Raw genomic sequence first — 20770 nt, forward strand, 5'->3', positions numbered from 1 at the left:
CAAGCACCTAATCATTACTGATATCAGAATGTGAGCTGTCATTCCTGAGGGCACACAACATCATAGATATTGCTTATGCGTCTAGACAAGCACACATTACATTTAGGACGGCTTTGATATCCAAAATTAGTGTCTAATTATCTTTTATTAAGTGAGGACATATGGTGATTTAAGGAGATCACAGTGATAAAATGAACACTGTTATAATCCTAGTATGGAAAATTCAGAGACAGGTGAGGACTGTCCTCATCTGGACGTTCTTGCAAATTGCACCTGCAAAGCCTGATTGCAATATGCAGCAGCCCTATTTAAAAATAGATCCAGATATTCCACAGTGAGAGACTAACAACATTATCACAAAAGGTTAGCTATAAATTACCCAAAATGCAGTTAAAAGGTTAAAACAATTGAAATTGAGTTTTTAGTATTTAGTAACAATGACTGTTAGCTTAGTTTAGATTAATCTAGTTATGCTAACCAATAGCTAAGGTTAGCTAGCTAGAGTTAAGTAGCGTTAGTGTGACTGGCTGCAGCTTCATATTTAGTTAATTAACTTGAAAACAGGGTAAAAGAAAAAAAAAATAGGTTAACTCTAATTGATCCAGCCAAAGACAACTGCGAGTAGATGAAATGGTAACTTGTTAAGTTAAAACAAAAAAATACTTGGTTTACTTAACTTATATTGAAAATGTAGAAAATTTTCTTTCCTGAAATTATTTGCATTTTTCCATTATCCCATGGTCTAATGCCCTTGGCCATACATTTAGTGGACGGTATCCACATTTTTGTTTAAAGTTTATAATGTTTCTCCGGCTAGATTCTCAAATAAACACCACTTGCATTTGTAAGTTAAATTCATAGGAGTCAAACCCAGCATTATGATCTACAAAGGTTAGATATACATGCTCCATCTTCCTCCACTAGATGGCAGTGGTGTTTTTGCCATTTCTTCTTTGTTACAGCCAAACGTACAGCATGGCAGACTGAGATCCACACCTGCCCTGTCAGAAATGCACTCTACCTCTTTATTTCACATTAGACACAGTCCATCAGGGGCTTCTTCAATTTCACGCTACTCCACAGACCCCAACCACTTGAAAGAGACCAATATTTCAGTAAGATGGGACACAGTAAGCGGAACCTTAATAAAAATCATACATAAGTGGGTGCTCCAAAGTCCCCACCATGCTGCATTCATTTGTATGGCTCGTCAGTTATGATCCAAACCATATGAGGGGCTGAGTGGATCTGCAGAGACCTAGTGAAGAGGAAGGCCACCCACATCCATCGCTTACTGCTGTCTTTTTGTCTTTCCTCCCCTCCTCGATCAGTCAGCATTCCTTTGCTGCCCTGGGGATCTTTGCTAAAGAAGGGAACATCTTTCACAAAGACTGAGATACTGCAGCATATGCTACCTTCATTTCCCCTGCAACGATCAAAAGGGACCATTAAAAAAACTGTGACAGACAGATGGGCAGACGCACATTACTTTGGCATTAGTGTATGTCTCTAAGCGTTAGAGGGTGAATGAGTGCAAGAGAGAAGAACAGTGCAGATGTTCTGATCAGACATGATGATAATGCATGTCTGCTGATTAGCAGCCTCTAGTTACCTTTAGTGAGTTGTTTCTGAAGACTGAATGATGTTAAACAAACAAACCTGTTCTTTTTGTTGACACATATTATGTATATACATCAACAGCATTTCAAAGTTCTCTCTGACTCTGTGTGTTTGATCATAGACAAAAATGAGGGAACAGACATAAATGTTCTTGATAAGCTCTAACACAGTCTTGTTGATTGAACTTGATATACTGCCCAAGGGCAGACCACCTTCACTCCCACTCCTCCCCTCATCACCCAATGTTATTCTAACTGCAGCTGCAGAACAAAACATCAGCATTCATTGATAAACCCAAATAGTCAAAATGAGATATGACAATGTTGGACAGGCAAATGACTTTGTTGATTCAAGTACTGTAGTCATGAATATATTAGGCACCTGATATCAATTAAATTTAGGGTATTATGGCCAGAAACCTTTTGACAATAACCTTAGACGTTAACCACTTCATTGCAGTGGTCTTTTTACTTTCTCTGTATTTACACTACAAAGTAGTAGCCTACAATTTAGGGTCACTAGTGATCACATACAGTACTGTGCACATGTTTTAGGCACTAGAAATACATCACGGATGCTTTTAATATAAATTTCATAAATAGTTGTTTTCAATATAAATTACAAACCAGCCCTTAAACCAGCAGCAGTTCTCTCTGGTTTGGCCTGCACACAGTTTCTCCTGGTACTTTGCAGCACCTTGGAGAAGCTGCTGAAGTTCTTCTGTAGATTCAGGGTGTCCCAGTGTTTCTGTCTCTTCATGTGATCCCAGACTGACTCCACACTGCCCAGATCAGGGCTCTGTGGGGGTCAGACTATCTCCTGGTTCTTTTTGCCCCTGAAAATAATTCTTCATGTACTGTAGTGTGTACTTCATGTGTTTGTTGTCCTGCACAGTGTGCCGTACTATGAACCTGGAATCAGAAACCCGTTGGTGTAGTGTGATAAGAAACATCTAAGCTGCCTAAAACCTCAGTGGTGTACCTTTTAAAGAACATTTTTTAAACACAATACCCATATGCAGTTTCAACAGGCTTCTTTTCCCTCCAAAACCAGATAGAATAGTTTATAGGGAGAAGGTACCATCAAAAAGTACATTAATTGTGGGGAGAGTAAAAACCTTCAAGCTATGCCTCTTCTTCCTAAAAAAGAGATGTGACCATACAGATGAAAACATGCCAGACTCACCAGACAAAAAAAAAATAACTTGAACTGCTTCTTGTAAGTCCGTAGTCGGAAATTATTATGCAATAAAGTATTTTCCCAGTTACCCAAAACAGCTTATCTTAACATAAATCCAGTTAGTCTATTCATCTATTCAGTAAGCTGAATGAAGAAAACTTACTGACTGTTGAAAAACCACTTAATTTAAAATTTAATAAAAAAATTCAAAAAGTTAATCTAGAACCTATTTTAAGTCTTTTCTAAGATTGAATTAGCCTTTAATTAGTCTAATATGGTGTGAAAATGTTTTGTGAGGTCATATAAGTGCCCAGCGTCTGGAGCTGGAGGGCTTGGATCATTTCCCGACTCTGGAAATTGAGTCAGAGTCAAACCGTGTCCTGCCCTGGCTTATGACTGGCTGAGAGGATCGCCCATCCCAGCAGCATAATTCCATCTGGGCTAAATATTTATACAGAGGGGGAACGACATCACTTATCCACAACACATTCATTCACATAAGGCAGAGCTACTTCCAGAGCTGAGTTAGAGTGGTCTGCTGTGTTTGCCAGAGGAACATCACTTCTTCTTGCTGATATTTGCACAGACAAGCTTTCACAACAAGCCTTTATACTAAACAGAGTGCACGATGAGACTTTTGATGTTTGTTTTTGAGGTGATTCTCACTTTGCATCAGGTTGGGAGGAATCCGGCCAGTGGTGAGTTGACTGAAAAAACTTTGATCACATACTTGAGTATTGAATTTTCTTGCAGTTTTCATATTGAGGTCCTTGTTTCCAGAATTGAGATACTGTCTTTACCCCAGACTTATGACAAAACTGCTTATGTTTTAAACAAATCTTTTCAATAACACGTCTTTAAATATATACTTATTAGAATATACATATGTAATTAATAACTTTAGAAACTTCACAGATAGGTGCTATATATTAGCATTTTATAATAAACAAAGCTATACTACAATTTTATGAGACATTTTTTGTTAACCTGACTGAAATTTGATTGTATATTTCTGCGATGATTTATTTGTATTAGGGTAACTGAATTTGTTATATGTATGTTTTTCCACTGTGTCAAGCTGGGATGTGCTGGCTGCAGCAAAGTCAGAACCAACGGTGTGACATGGTGCTGATGAGAGGGGTGACCAAAGAGGAATGCTGCTCTGGGGGCCGCCTGGACACAGCATGGTCCAACACCAGTCTGCCCATGAATGAGGTCAGCCTGCTGGGCTTCCTAGGAATTGTCTCCTGTAAACCATGCAAAGGTAAACAAACAAACTTTTAAAAAAACAGATTAGCTGAGTCATCTAAGTACCTCAATTTTAAAGAATTGTTTACTAATGTATTGCTTTGACTTACCACTGTGTGGCATAGTATTAGTCATTGCATCTGACCTAAACATTGAATGGTGTACTGTAACACTGACTGTCTATAATAAATACTTGATTGGACTTATGTTGATACCGACAGGTGGTATTTTGGCAATATTTGCTGGGAGTTTTAAAAAATGCTGAGATATCATTTGAATACTTAAAACAGGAGATCTCAGGGTCATCACTGATAAATTGGCTGTTCCATTACACAAAACAGCTTGTGTATCTCCCTGAGAGTCAGTGAAAGTTAATTTGAACCATGTCATCTGTGACTCAAGATATTTACACAATGAGTTCCCGATGCAGCTTTCTAACAAAATGCAGACGTGGATCGAGGAGAGGCATTCCACATAACTCCACCCAGCTGTGCTGAGAAGCTTCCTCCTGTGGAATCTTTGCAAGGTTCATTCAGGTTCACTTGCTGATTAATTCTGTTTTCATAAGCAATACTTGCACTATGTGATTAATGGCCAGAAATTTGAGTCTCTTCATGTGGATAAGTTCCAGTAAAAACCTAGCTACTGGCATTTTTTGGAAAACACACACCCACCCACAGCCCTGGACTTGTCACATGGTTAAAAGAAACAGAGACGCAGAGATGTGGGTTGTATTTGGATAAACTTTAATTAAGCTAAGAGACCACAGTCAAAGGTAGCCTACAGGTTTATAAAAAAAATGACTCATAAATGTAAGCAGCTGCATCACATGGAAAATGAACAAAATTGGTAAAATCAAAACTGTGTTAACTTTTCCCAAACCAGAATAGAATATCCCAGCAAGAGCAAATGTCTGCCACATGCACAGATGTCAGGGACTCATAATGTGCAAGACTGTCTTGATCATTTGGAATTCTGTCAGTATCATGAATATCACACGAATAAAAGTTTATCGGTTCAGAGAAAGGCAGGAAAATTATCATAAGAATAGTTTGTTTTCAGATGTCCTTTTATTGCTAGAGAAAGAGATAAAACTGTATACACAGAGATAGAGAAAAAGAGACTGATAGAAAGCACAAGCTAGACCAAGAGAGTCCATACAAAGGTCAATATAAAAGGAGATATTGATGTTCTGGTAGTGACAGGAAACCAGCTCCTGATCAGGCATCACCTCTAAGGGCTCAGAAAGGTCCTGGGAAGAGACATGTAGCCATTCTCTGATGTTTATTCTGCACTGTGTAGTATTACAGTTCCTCCTGAGCTCTGACATTATGGCGTGTCAGAAGAGCCTGGGGCTTCCTCTCTTCTCAGTCTGTAAACTTATCTGACAGCTATTTGAACTCCATCTGCTTCAGAACCCCTCTGTCTCTCTGCAGGAGCTTAGCCCAATCTGTGTGCAGCCGTACACATAGATCTGTTATGAAAACACACCAGCCTCACATTCCACCAGGCGAGACACCCCTGTGTGTAACGGTCAATAAAGAAATGTGATTATTGTAAATATTGTGCAAGGTGAAAATTGTGTTATGGTCTGGGAAAACCCCAGATTTCAAACTTGTTTTGTATGAAAATGCCTGCAGATCAACTGATGTCTGCAGACTTGTTAATACAGTAACATTATACTGACATTGTGGTGTGTTCATGCACATATGAAACCACTCACTGTGCTTTTGTAGAGTCTTGTGAAGGAGTCAAATGCAGTCCCGGGAAAGTTTGCAAGATGAAGATGGGCAGACCTCAGTGTGTGTGCTCTCCAGACTGCTCTCACATTTCCCGGAAGCATGCTGTGTGTGGCAGCGATGGGAAGACATATATAGATGACTGTGCACTGCTGATGGCCCGCTGCATGGGACACCAAGAGCTAGAGGTCATGTACCAAGGAGAATGCAAAAGTAAGCAACATTTATGGATTTATCTGGTCTCTCAAATTTTAATGCCAGTTTGCTCTTCATAGAAGGAAGAGAATCAATCATTTCCTAATGACTTTACTTTCTCCATGTCTTCCATAGAGTCATGTTCCAATGTGGTGTGTCCAGGAACTCACACCTGTGTGACTGACCAGACTAACAGTGCTCACTGTGTCATGTGCCGCACTACACCTTGCCCAATACCCATGCCGTCTGAGCACCCTATCTGTGGCAATGACAACATCACTTACCCCAGTGCCTGCCACCTCCGTCGCGCCACCTGCTTCCTCGGCCGCTCCATAGGAGTCCGCCACTATGGCCACTGCAACAGTAAGATTACACAGAACAGCCACCTCTTTTTTCAGGTGTCTTTATTTATAATAATTTAAGTAATAATGATGATGCAGGTTAATTTTGATTCTGTCTGTCTGTTTGTACAGGTCCCCCTCGGAAAGCTTCAGATTTTGAAGCCAGTGAGGAAAATGCAGTTTAGATGGACAATTCCTGACACAGCTTTCTACAAAAGATGAGTTGGTCAACAAAATTTCCAAGTGTCATGCCACTAGCTTCCCATGATGACCTCTTTTTTCTGACAATCACTCACTCTCCTCCTTGTACACAGAACGATGATACATTTAACATAGAAGACCCATGTTGGAAGATGGCCTCAACAAGAGCTACAAAAAAGTTCAGCAATTTGTGTTGACCTTGTGTACATTTGGAAGGTAGAGGGAGATAAACACGTGTCTCAAGATACAAATATCTCATGAGCTTTTTGGGAGATGTGTGCATATTGTAAATAGAATACCACTATTATTTATTGGAGAAGGTATCAAACTCTATTTATGTTTTATCCTAGTAACAAATCCATATATCCTTGGGAAAGGTGATCCAAAAATAGTATTTATTGTTTTTTGTTCATTGTGTATGTACAATAGCAGTCACTGCCAATGGCATTTTACAGGTTTTTACAGGCGCCATTCCCCACAAATAAACAGTTTTCCCTCATAAGTTGATGGAAAGCAATACTAATTTGTGTGGAAAGTTGATACCACTATATAGCCTGACAATCTGGTTTCAATACACCACAACCAAGAACAGGACAACTATAGTTGTACTGTATGTACTCTAGCTTTTGTTTGGGAGGTGAGGAAGGGGTTCAGTCTAAACAAACCTGAATAGTCTTGCGCCCTCTCTCCCCACACACGTTTACTCTGGATGCTGATCCAAACTCTCAGCCACCCGCTGATCACTAAAATTAACAGTTTGCTTGTGTTTGTTGGAGTCTCAGCAGACTGTTGGTACAACCCCAAACCCTCTACAATACCTCCTCTGTTGAATGCTTGGCTTTGTTTTGTAAATGCATTTTTGTAGGTCATGCTAGTTCATTCTGATGCTGTTTTGCTGCTTTGACTTGGATTTTTTTTTTCAAGAACTTACTGGACAGACAAATGTTATTAGTATGGTCTGATTGAAAAGAAAATGAAATTTGTCTGGGAATGGACAACTGGCCAACTGAACATGCATGATTATACTAACATTAGAGATGAGTAGAGCTGTTCAGTATTCACACTGGTAAAATTGGTAAGATACCTATAAAAATGGTCAAGTGATCCAATTTAAACTCAAAGCAGATGTCTGGATATTTTAAATATTCCTTACAGTGTATTATGGAACATTTTAATGACTCTTCTGTAAATATAAATCTTATGTGTACCTGTTCATGTACCTACTGTGAAGTTTAAAGGATAAATGCATCAACATATTTTTGTATTTTTGTACTGCCACTTCAAAACAACATAAAATGTCATATTTGTCACAATGTGTTGTCAATCTTTTTTTTAAGTTTTTAGAAGAGTAACACACCGGGGAATATGATTTGTTTTTCCTATTATATCTTAGTTCACCGCTGTGTATTGTTGTATCCATGCAAACACAATAGAGTACATTAAAAATACACATAATACTTAACTGCAAAACTGATGTGCATTTAATAATATTTGGATTTTTCTCAACTGTATCACAGTCTTACTCATAGCCACTCTTAGCCAAATGAGCTCATAACTGCACCCTAAAGGAAACTGGACAGCATTCTTCTTATACTGGGGTTTAGGGAGGGGGGTCAGTGTTCAGAAGCCAGCAAGGACCTTAGTTTATCCTCACAATGGTGAGAGCTCCTCTTCTGTGCGTGCGGTGGCTAAGTTACTTCTCTCACAGGCCTCTTGAGGCCTCTTGTCTGAGGCAAAAGCGAATCAAATCCAGGCTGGACAGCTTTTCTCCCCTGTCTCCTGAGGGATATCCCCCTGCTCTTGATTAGGTGGGAGAGGTTAGTGGGATGGAAGGCGACGGAGTTGGGGATTGAATGTTTCGAAGTGCTGAGGACTGGGTACTGACTCACTTTCCTGTGTACCTCCCTTGTTTTTCTGTCTTTCTCTCCGTTCGAATCCTGTGCTCCGTCATGCAGCAGCATCTGGTTCAACTTTAGGGAGATGTTTATATTCCTGTCCAAGTACCCTTTTATTACACTGGGAATGGAATTAGATGTTTTGTTACTTCGAACGGGGCAAATAACAATGCCACTGAGAGGCTGTTGATGTGACCAGCAAATTATCTTTGTCTTTTCTTCTTACATTGTACATAAAATCATACATTATCCATTGATCCAAAAGTATTTCTTAAGAAATGTTGACGCCAGCACTGTAACACATATCTGTTGGGCAGATTTTGTAATCAGGCATGGAGACATGACCTCAGTGTGGCCCGCTGGAGTTGTCTGGGCAGAGAAAAATGTCTGTGCAATAAGGCCCTCATGGCAGTTTAGTATTTAATATTTCAATTAATATACGGAAAATGTTTAACCTTTAACTCCTTATATATACTTCATTAGAGGTATGCTGAACAAAATTCTTCTGTATTTTTACAAGTATGAGCCATCTAAAAAGTTTTCTGTGACCCACACAATAAACTCAGCAAACCAGTGTTTTTCAGCATGTTTTAAAAGTGGTGGCCCCACAGGAATTTGCATTTGTCACATTTTTCAGGACATAAGTTATAAAATGGCTGTGGCCTTCCTAGTAAAAAATCAGTTGAGACAGCACTTTTGGTACATTTATCTGGACAAACCATCCCAATAGATGCAATTTGTTCAAGATAAATAAAAACCCATTTGCTTTTATCATTATGACTGTGTAATACCTTCACCAGGAGTAACCTGTATATCATTACCACACAGCCATCTGACTGATGTGATGTGCCTCTGTCACACCAGTGGTAGTAATGACATGACCACAGAGTAAACCTATGAGCCATGTCAAAGCTATTTTGATCACATTTAACTTGAAACCTCAGGAATTCTCTGCCCACATTGCTCCATATTTCATCTGCTTTTTCCTACATGTCATGGTTTGTGGCATAGCCAATGAGGTGTCAGCCTCACTTCCACTGGAATGTGGCTTTGTGTGTGTGTGTGTGTGTGTGTGTGTGTGTGTGTGTGTGTGTGTGTGTGTTTGGATGTGATTATTGGTGCTTCTTTCCTGCTAGAATTCACCTGTTAAGCATGGGATCAGTTACACACATGACATCACAACCTTTGGCTAAGTTGTTTATATCCCTACAAACACATGGGGCTATAATATGACGCCCACACTTGCAATTCAGGGATGTGTAATCATCCTGTTCTGATATGTCAAACTTCTTTCTCAACTATGTCCACATGGTATCATTTCCGCCACATTGCTTTGCTACTTCCAGTAAGTTAGCAGCCAACATTTAGGTCTGAAATGATGTTGTGATGAAACCAGGCGCTGTAGAGTGTTTCTGAGACCACCCACTCTCTGGATCGCACCACAGGATTGTAAACAGCTCCATCTCACATCTGAAACTAATAGATATCAGATCCATCACTCCATCAGAATATATCTGCTCAGCCATTATTTACCAGATTTTCTTTGTTACATGGCAAGTCTTTTAATTTTCTATGTGCATGATATTTAACTTCTGACAACTGGTCATTATACTGACACAGCTGCCCACACACACAGTTTATCCTTCTACACATGATGTTTTATAGATTTCTCATTAATACTTTTTGCCTTTAATTTTTTCTTGTGTGAGGTAATAGATATTATATTGAGTACACTATGATTCAGTCATCACAGATTAATAGTTGTGATAGTTTTTGTATCAAAAAGGGATGAGGGTGTCTTTTAAAGGGGAAAAACACATTTAAAAGTTTAATGTTTAAAGTTTGCTGTACCTGACAATAAAACTGGTGACTAACCATTAAGTTGACAAATAGGTTTATCTCATTCCACTTTAAGCAACAAAATCCAGGAAGCTTAACTGCATATGAGTAGTGCTTGTCAGTGATTTGGCCAGGACCAGATCATCAGCAAAGTTAGGAAGTTCTACATGCTAATTGTCCCCAATTATTCTTGGTGACTTGCTTCACTTCCTTATCATGACCTCTGGCACAACTTCTCTTCATGTGTGGTCTCGCCCACATGAAGTCTAACAAGAGGAAAATGTACTGGAGATACAACAATATAAACTTTAAGGGTTTGTAAAATGTTTTCAAAATGCCTGTGATTGTATAACTACCTCAGATTAATTCACAGGGTTAAGGTATTCAAGGAACATTTACATTTGGTCTGAGGATTTTAAGGTGTTTGGGAACATGTGTGTCTTAGTATATGAGATTGTTGCCTCCTGGCCTTGGCACAGACAAGGGCATGGAATTAACTGGTTTGAGTTGGAATATCAAGCCACATACCTGAAAAAGTATGAAGTGTAATAATTGGGCTACACTTACATCCCAGACTTGACTTAAATTAGGTCCACTTGTGTAATTTGAGGCTTGGAACCTTACCAGTCCTTGACCATAATTTCACATCAAATTTTCAGGTGCCTCTCACATAGAAACAAGACAAAATGATCTTTTTTATAAGACTTGGCCTACATACCTGCTTGTTTATCATGGAAAGTTAGTGGAGTATTTAATCTGCTGCTTAATGGTATGCTGCAAAGAGGAGAGTGGGAAAGTTGCTTTAGCAGAGTTGTCATTTAACTTACCCTGGGTGTCAACCATGTGGAATCTGTTTCTCTAGACCTCAGAGTTGCCCATCTTGTGACTGATGGTCAGGTTTTGATTAGAGGAACAACTGCACTCATGCACAACCTCAGTAGCTCGAGTATTGTTTGGTTTAAAGAGTGGATTCTACGACACTGTGAGAAAATATAGAGGTAAAATGCATGCAGTTAAAATCTCACCTGATAAACCCATTCAGAGGCTTCACAGATACATACATCCATGCTCTTACAAAAGCAGGCACACATTAACACATATACAAATATACAATGCATGTAAAAATCAATGTGTAAGATAGGTTACTAATTGTGCACATATGCTCCTTTAGCTGCATCTATATTTTGTTAGCTGCTCAGTGATGTAATCCCAAACACTTATGTACCAATGTAGTGCTCAGCGACTTTGTTTTGGAAAACAAGCAGAGTGGAAAAACATTGCACAGAAGGGGATACCTGCTGTGATTCAGATATGAGTATATACATGTTCACAAATATGTTAGGTTTATTTTTTTAAGACATCACAAATGTTGATCTTCGCCTCCTTATTGTTTGTCCAAGGATCGTACAGTGTGTGTATATGTGTATTTGTGTTCTTGTGTCTGTTTGATGCACATGTTCTCAGAGAGGGTCTGGAGGGAGACAGAGTCTTCGATGGGTGGGACTGAAAACAAGTGACGCATGACTAAGAGGCCCAGGAAGTTCCAGCAGGCGACTGTTATTAGAGTGTGTCTCTATGTGTGTGTTTATGCGCGTATGTGAGTGTAATTCGGGGGCCCAGAGGGACTGTGTGGGGCAATCCCAACTGGAGTGTCTGGAAAAACTCTATGGGGTGACAAAAGCAGCAGTGTCCCTTGCCTGCATATCTGTCTGGTGCCTTGGCTGCAACACTTCATTGCTTCTTAGAGCGTAATAGAAATTAAACTGTAAAAAGTTGGCCTAGAAAACAACAATCAGTCGATTGTGGAAGTCACAGTACATGTGTGTATGTGTACATACACCGACATTCAGATTACAGTGACTTTATTACAGTGGCAGAAAGCAGTACAAATAGTTACTTCCACTACTTGCAGTCTTTTACAGCATGCGTTTACTTGGTAATACACATCACAGTAAGAATACCTTTAATATAGACCTCACTTCCTTATAGGCAGTGCAGTTCACTGCAGAATATTATATATTTTTTCCAGTTCAAAAGTGACTTAAAACTATCTAATATGCAAGGTCAGTCAATTTGGCAGAATTGTTTTCTGCTGCACACATGACCTGTCTCTGACCCACAGTCACTCACTCCCCAGATTGCATTGCTACAATGAGCACTGGATTCAGATGGTGGTGACGCACTGGGTGCAGAGAGACAATGGCTTACCTCAGCCAGGCAGACATAGCAAACCTCGGTGCTATCAGACCTTCTCTAATCTCAGCCCATGGGACCACCATGTCTTCCCTGCTCCCACATGGCCAAACCAGACACAACACCAGTCTAGAGAGGACATTAGGACCTAAGTAGGTTACCCTGTGAGCCCTGCTGTGTGGAAACATCCATCTTACTATAACTAATTATCTATGCATTCCAGTTTGGAAAATATTGTAACTGTTTGTCTGAACTTTTGGAGTTATTTTTCTGTTAGGGCATAAGAAACTGTAACAGAAAGATTTTTTCCTGCTTAATACTGATTCACAGCAGTGGGTGGATGTATGGCTATACTCATATGTTTTTCAGTCAAACAGTGTAATCTTACAATCATAAATCCAGGGCTATAGTCCTCATGCATATGAAACTGGACATTTGAAAATAACAATCAGGCAGGACTGTTTGAGAGATGTGATTGGTCAATGGGATGGGAACTCCTACTTACTCTCAACATGTGCCAAGCACTAGATATACTCCAGAATTGTGTGACATATTTATGGCTGTCAATCTGAAGCTGTGGTAATAACATTAGGGGTATCTGTAAAAAAAATACTGACAACAATTTAATTTACAACTTTGAAAATAAAAACAGACCAGAAAACAAAATGAAATCAGTCATTTTCCCCTCCAGATTTAATGTAACTATAGTGATCTCAGAGACCTTCACTGCTACCTCAGGGGCGCCAGAAGGCCGCCAACGACAATTTGGTTGTGTCCACATAAAATGAGACAATGTCTTTCCCATGTGAAAGGCTATTTATTTACTGTTTTATGTCTCAGATTTGACATTTGATAAAATGGTTCCAACAATTGCTGTCAAATAAACATGGACAAAATACAAATCCACCTTTGTCTAGATGAGTGCTCAAAAACAGATGCTAAATAAATAACTGTTAAACACTTAAAGTATGCCTGTTGGGCTCAAGAGGTGGTTGACGAGAATCCAATGGAAAAGTAACGTGTCAAAATAAATCTAGTTTGTTGCCAGATCGCAAAAACACATTTCTGGTTTTCATGTGAACAGGGTGAGCAAGGGGGGCATGAACCTGCCGGGAAAAGACCTGAGTACAGTGGAGACACAGTGTGGTGATACATTATACAGATACTTGTATCCAGTCTTGAGTTCCACGTTTCCCTGTGACTTTTACATGTGAGTGTGACACCTTATCCAGTTTTTTTCATCATATGATAACCTCACTTACCAAGGCTGTATTACATCTTCAGCTACTGGCTACAAGAATACAGGAACATTCTCTAACACTTGCTGCACAAAAGCACCACCTTGTGGCAATATTTAAGGAGACAGGTAACAGATTGTTAAGTGCTATCAAATAAAAATAGACCAATAATTGAAATATTTATTAAAATTGGATTTGTTTTTGGTATTGTTCGTATTCACACAATTTCTAAAAAAAAATGACGTATTTTTATATATATGATCTGATCAATATTTGACATTAATCTGAGTCAATAATTCTATCTTACTCTAGGTATTGTTCGTACAGTAATACTTCCCTTTGTTATTAATATTTGTATATTCTTATTACTTTAATCAAATGCTGTACTTATGTCGCAATAATGTCATTTAACGCTGCGTCACGTGGTGGATACATTGTCCTCATCGTGTGAGGCTAACATTGTCCTTTACGGGGTCCCGTAGTTTTCCTCATCTCTAGCTGTTCAGTGGCTAAAGATGGCGGAGGCTCCTCCATGGCCTAGCCGGTTCTTCTGTCACAGATGCTCGGCAGAAATTAGTCCTCGGCTTCCCGTGAGTACCACAGGCTGAATATAAAGACCTAGCCCCTTGGCAAAATAGGAAACACCGTAATGGTGTTGTTTCTTTAGCGGGAATTGTTGAAGCAGCGGGGCCAATTGTTAGCACGCTAACATTATTAGCAGCTTGATTGCTAACGCAAACGTTACTCATTGTTAACCAGACCTGGCTTGTTATATCAGGACTTCAAGACTCAATCTGTCAGTAATTAAGCACAAACAGCTTAGTTATTAGACACAGATATATCATATCTCACTAGCATCGTTTGTAGCAGCGTTTTGAGGGATCATTTGTTGATGCGTTTACGAGGCATATTGGCTCAACCGTTAGCATGACTAGCTGTAACAGTGTTTCAGAGCAGTGTTTTAATCACATTTTGTACTACCGAAATGCTGTTAACACTAGCTTGTCTTAAGACTTTGAGCATGCGATTGTTACTCGCTTGTGTGAACTATTCAGTGGCAACAAAGCCACCGTGTCCTTTTCTTGTTTTGCTATTCAGGTGGCATGTGTGTCATGGGCTAGAATGATCCTTTACTGAACTGTGCCCTTCACAATGTAAGAGATCATCTCACTCCACTGTACAACTGCTCTTTTACTGGTTAGAAACAAAACAACCTGTGCATTAGTTCCACTTTATGTTGTTATTTCAGTCAATACAAATAGAGGTTAATGATATATTGTTTGCCCTGGGTCAGGGAAACAAAACAAAATGTCATATGTAAACAAACAGTGGATTCGAAACCAACAAAATAAAGACATTGCTGTATTCGCGTATCTGTGTCTGTACTAATATTAATTTAGGAATATGTTAAATTCTGGGTTGCTTTAAGGTGATCAGCGATCTAACAGCCTTGTGGAAGAAGCAGCTGCTCATTCTAGTTGTATTGGGGTGATCATGGCATAAGATCAACTAATCTGTGCAAGTGTTGGAAGAGTTCTTTAGCACCTTAGATGGTTTTTGATTCTTGAAAACATAGACCTCAGTTAATTTTCTGAGTTGCTTTTAGTATTTGATCATCTAGATTATAGCTATACAGTTTACCCCTCCTCTATACCAGTAAGACAAGCAAAACAGCAGTAAAACAACTGCTCAGGACAACCATTCAGATAAATAGATGGTGGTTAGTTTGGCGGAGTTAAGGTCCTTCATGGCAGTGCCCCGTTGTACAAAATGGTTATGGTGTGTGACCAGGAAAGATCATCAGCAGATGTGCACCAGTATAAGTTATTGCAGTGTCTCAATAAGTGGGATATTTGGGCATTCTTTGTTTCTCATGGTTTGCTTGGATTTGGCATTTGTGTGTTACTTAGACAAATCCAGACGTGCCAACTGGAGATAATTGGTATTTAGCCACAGACTGGTTCCTTTTCCTGCCGTTTTTCTGGGTAAAAGCTGAGTGTACACAAAGGAAAGGATTATACTTGTCTGTCTTCTTTACCCCCACAGCCTAGTTAGGTCATCAGTACATTTGAGTTTGACATATCTGGTTTGTACTACCATTGTTTTTGTGTTTTTGTTAACAGGAGTATACATGCCCAAGATGTGAGCTTGGGTTTATTGAGGAGCTGCTAGAGGAGAGAAGGTGTGTTATCAAATACATTTTACTTCAATAGTAGCATTTTTAAAAAACAATCTGTGACTAATACTGGATCTGGATCTGACATGTTCTTTGCAGATGGTGTAAGGCCTTCCGAACAATTATGATACACTTATTTTATACATCAGTGTTACACTAACCGAGATTTGCAACTGAGAAGCCTTGGAAAACATCTGTAACTTCCTGGGCTTTATAACAGTACTGTTAAAGTCTAGCAACACAGGCTTTGAAACTGCTTTCTGCAACACATTTAGTCAACATGACACTGTCTCTGCCTCCATTCAGATCTTTTTTTTACCAGCACAGTCAGTCATCACATAATTAATTTGAAAACCTAATTTCCATGTGACAACTGAAGAAAATCATATTAATTAGCATTACTAAATCCAAATATAACTTTGTCAAATCTCTGTCCACTGTCAGTGCCGACAATGGCTCTGTGTCCTCCATCTCCAGCGAGTCCCAGAACCAGCAACCATTTGAGGTTTGTAACTTGCATATTGTAATCTTTACTTACTTTCCCTCACTGCTGCTAATAGTCAGTATTCCTGTAATTTCTGCTGGAATAACAGTGGCCATGAAGGAAGCAATTTTAGAGTTTACACTTCTGCTTTTGCAATTGCAGTCTAGCATTTCACAGACATATTATATTGAATTACTAATGTTGCCCAGTGAAAGTTGAGCACCTTTTTTATCTTGATATATAGGTCATGTAAGTAGTATGAAGATGTATTTTGCCACAAAGTTCAAGGGTTGTGATAAAAAGATGATCTCATTAAATAAGAAAATACTGTATGTCAGAAAGCATTTTGTGATCTTTCCATTAAGGTAAAGTTCAGCCTGACAGTCGATGCTGTAGGTGTGTTATAGTGACCATAAATCAAGCATAAATATAGCTTGAGGATGTATGGTAGAAGAAACCAGTTAAGTGTAGTAATTTTTATTATTAAGATTACAGTATTTTTTATCTTTCTATCTTTCAGAGTGCGGACCAGCACTTGTTTACATTCCCTTCAGGATATGGTCAGTTTGCCCTGGGTGTCTTTGACGATAGTTTTGACTTCGCGGCTGGACTTGGAACAGAGGACAATCGAGATGCTGAAAATAGGCGGGAAAGGGAAACAGCTTCAAGGCAACGATATGGTGCCAGGCAACCAAGAAGTCGTCACGGTTCAAGACGACAAGCAGGAAGGCATGATGGTGTTCCCACTTTAGAAGGGTAAGAAATGTGGGACTGAATCCCTGCTTGTCCTTATGTTATGACATATGTCTTTTGTCACCATTTCTCTGAGCGTTGTCTCTTCCTTCATTGCTGTAAATCTTAATATTTAGAGACTACTTTCATTTTTCATTCACTGTAGCTTTGTTTTACCTGTGTATTTTCTAGGATCATTCAGCAACTAGTGAATGGAATAATTGCACCTACTGCTATGCCAAATATTGGCGTTGGACCCTGGTGAGTCTCTAAAAAAAGAGCTGTAACAAATCAGAAAGTAATTGCTCAGTGGAATATAATTTTATCTAGTTGATCTTATGTTTCATTATTTTTTTAAGGGGTGTTCTTCACTCAAATCCTATGGATTATGCCTGGGGTGCTAATGGACTAGATGCAATTATAACACAGGTAATTTCAAGAATGGGTTATTGTGCAAGAAACAGGTTTGTATTTTATTTATTTGTTTATTATAATTGTTTTTACTTTAAATTTGACTTATGGATTTTAAATATTGTGCATATGTAGTACATATGATGTAAAATTTCTATTATTTCCTCTCATCTTTATTAGTTATTAAACCAGTTTGAGAACACGGGACCGCCACCTGCTGACAGGGATAAAATAAGAAGTCTTCCTACAGTTCAAATTACAGAAGAGCATGTTGGTAAGCTAGAATAGAGTATTTATTGCTTTAATGATCTTTTTATGCGAGCTTGTGGTAATGTTGTTTTTCAATATAGATGGTTGTATACTTTCATTATACAGTAGTATAATATAATGTGAAAAAGTAACTTCATCTACAGTATACTTATTCTTTAATCAACCACAGGGTATATCTATAGTCTTAGTGAAATCATCATCTGGCAATTGGTAAAAAGCATTCAAAATGTCTCATGGATGATTTTATAATCATCCATACTTAGTTAACACACCCATCACAGGGACTTTTTGTACCTTAGGAGAGTCAGATTTAACATTGACAGACTTTGCAGGTTACTACAGGAGCATATTGCACCTAATAACTATGTAGATATGCTGATTGCGCTTGGAGAAAATAATTCATTATAATCTAGTCATAACAACCATTTTGACTTTACAGTTCATTTTATACTTTGGAGACCTGTCAGGGTTTTACTGCTTAGCTTTAAAAAAAAAAATTGCAGATGATCAGACTGTGATGCTCAATACCATTGAAAGTTCATAATATAACATTACTATTATTCATTATTTAGACTTTTTGTCCTCAACCACAAATCACTTTTAAAATGTTACATTTTTATGTTTTATCTTTCAGCCTCAGGACTGGAATGCCCAGTGTGTAAAGAAGATTATAGTGTGGGAGAAAATGTGAGGCAGCTCCCGTGCAATCACATGTTCCACAATGATTGCATAGTACCCTGGCTGGAACAGGTATTAGTCATCATCCATGTAATGCTCTCTACTTTTACAATAAATATTCAGCAATATTGAGTTCCTCTCTGAAACTATTGGGTAATGGGAAGATATTAGCAATGAAACAAAAACGGCTTGTCTTATTTTTCCAGCATGACACTTGTCCAGTGTGCAGGAAAAGCTTGAGTGGACAGAACACAGCCACAAACCCTCCAGAACTATCAGGGATGAACTTTACCTCCTCCTCTTCATCTTCTTCATCCTCTTCATCCTCCTCCACCCCTCAGTCCTCGAGTTCGACCAGCAACGAGAACTCCACTGATAACTCCTAGAGAAACATTTGTCGTTATTACCCTCTGAGCTGTTTATAGCTCCAAGGCTGCTGTATTTCAGAGCGGTGACCTCCACTCTCTACCCTGCCATAGGGTAGAGACCTGAGTGCATCCTGCCAGGAGCACTCAAGCCTAATTCAGGGGTAAGTAATACATGAGGTCCATGTATTTCTGCCTGTCGTGTTGCTCCCACCTTCATTGGGAATCTGAACAATTGAAAGGCAGAGGCCTGGAGTGCATCTTCTGCCAGGCAGGATGTGGAGAAACATGCAAAGTCACCTCCTACAGGGAAGAGAAAACAAAGGAACCCAAAGGTACAAAACTCGGGACAACAAAACAGTTGCTGTTCTTTCTTTTTTTCAGATATATATGATTTCAAATTACCCATTTTGCTGATGAAACAAAAAGAAATGTACAGTTATTTCTTTTTATAAGTAGTAGTTAATATCTCATACAGAAAATGACCAAAAGTGCAATGTTTAAGCATGCACTTAAATTTATGGTTTTGGTGGATGTTAGATTTGATTCCTTTGGTTCTTAAAAGAAAATAATAATTTATAGAATAATTTTATAGTCAAGATCCTCTTGCAGTTTTAAGATTACCTGGCATTACACAGGTACCATTGTTTGCACTTAAAATGACATGTAAAATTGCAGTAATTTTGTGCTGTTTGGGTAATGGTGTGAATAAGAATTACTAAATTACACACAAGGATTTTTAAAATTTTATCTGTAAGGCTAAAATGTGAATCAGCACTTCATGTGATATACCTTGAAACATTTCAGCGTGTTTTAACTTGAACATAAACAAAAGCTTTTATAAAGTTGCCACTTGAAAAACTATTGATTTTCAGTATGATCGTGTACAAAAAAGACAAAGCAAAACCAAACAATACAAAGAATTAATATGAAAATAAAGATGTATGGGTGCTACCACTTAAAAATAATTAATGTGATTCTCAGTGTGTTTATATGTTAAATATTATTTCATCCAATAATGAGCATCAGCCTTAACCTAGACCTTATGACATTCCAAGTTAAATTAAATTCATGTTTCTAGAACTGAGTCTAATCTCAAACAAATGTGTTTTGTAGAAACAACCAGAGGCAGTGTTTTCTCTTTGCTGCACTGATGGTGTGGTGCTCAGACACCAGAGTGTAGCAATTAAAACAGGAAGGGAATTTTCTACTGGTAATACAGAGATGCTAAAATATTTTTTTTAAGTGATCTGTTTGTCCTAATATAAAATAAGCAGCATAATGGTATGGTGAACATTTTGGAAAATACACAATTTATAAACTGTGCTGTTCTGTGTTTCCCAGTATAAATTATTTGTTCCTTTGATGATGTCTTGCAGGAACTCAGAATAACCAAGCATCAAGTGAGGAACAATAGCACCATTAGTGAACACGTCTTGAAGTGATTTCAATGCATAATACCTCCTTGAGATCATTTTGTACTTTCAAAGGCCTTTTCCAAAGGAATGCAGAGAGTAAACAGATTCTACATCAGATCCTCCAATGAGGTCCTTGCCTGTTTAATGTTATCAATAAGCTAAAAAATTCAGCTTCCTATTATTGTGAAGCCATATGGGTGTATTTCCTCCACATTGTATCTTTTTTTTCGTCCGCTGGGATTTAGGTTCAAAGGCCTTTAAGCTGAGGGGATTGTTCCTTTGGACAGAACATTGGTCTTACCTGGAGGACAAATGAAGGCACTTGAAGTGTGCCTATGAGTTTGACTTTGCAATGTGAAAATGACTCATATTCATTGTTTATTGCTAACACTCAATACAGTATTTGTGCCCTTTTAACTATGTACCTTGAAAAACAGCCAACTGTTTTGTAGTTACTCCAGATTCAGTGTCACAGCTTGAATTTAAATAGTTTTAGCTTTTGAGACTTTACACGAAATATTTTGTAAGTGGCTGAAAGTACAAAAGTA

General features: G+C 38.5%; 2 protein-coding genes across 3 annotated transcripts; both read left to right on the forward strand.

The window, feature by feature from the left end:
• Positions 1–3274: 3274 nt before the first annotated feature.
• On the forward strand, positions 3275–7836 carry fstl3 (follistatin-like 3 (secreted glycoprotein)). The gene is made up of 5 exons (XM_026305500.1): positions 3275–3497; positions 3878–4063; positions 5784–5999; positions 6117–6344; positions 6455–7836. Exons 1-5 carry the CDS (start codon positions 3428–3430, stop codon positions 6505–6507), a joined length of 753 nt encoding a protein of 250 aa, XP_026161285.1. The 5' UTR covers positions 3275–3427; the 3' UTR covers positions 6508–7836.
• A 6335-nt stretch (positions 7837–14171) lies between these two features.
• On the forward strand, positions 14172–20723 carry LOC113129491 (E3 ubiquitin-protein ligase RNF126). Of its 2 annotated transcripts, XR_003295610.1 has the most exons (10): positions 14172–14278; positions 15812–15870; positions 16309–16369; positions 16869–17104; positions 17273–17341; positions 17440–17509; positions 17672–17765; positions 18396–18511; positions 18646–19139; positions 20184–20723. XR_003295610.1 is itself a non-coding variant. In XM_026305514.1 (9 exons), exons 1-9 carry the CDS (start codon positions 14204–14206, stop codon positions 18823–18825), a joined length of 960 nt encoding a protein of 319 aa, XP_026161299.1. In that variant the 5' UTR covers positions 14172–14203; the 3' UTR covers positions 18826–19776. The 2 variants fall into 2 exon arrangements, 1 of the variants encoding a protein (XP_026161299.1); XM_026305514.1 differs by lacking the exon at positions 20184–20723 and having other exon boundaries at positions 18646–19776.
• The last annotated feature ends 47 nt before the right edge of the window (positions 20724–20770 follow it).

This window comes from Mastacembelus armatus, chromosome 4 (genome assembly GCF_900324485.2).
Source record: "Mastacembelus armatus chromosome 4, fMasArm1.2, whole genome shotgun sequence".
Lineage (NCBI taxonomy): Eukaryota > Metazoa > Chordata > Actinopteri > Synbranchiformes > Mastacembelidae > Mastacembelus > Mastacembelus armatus.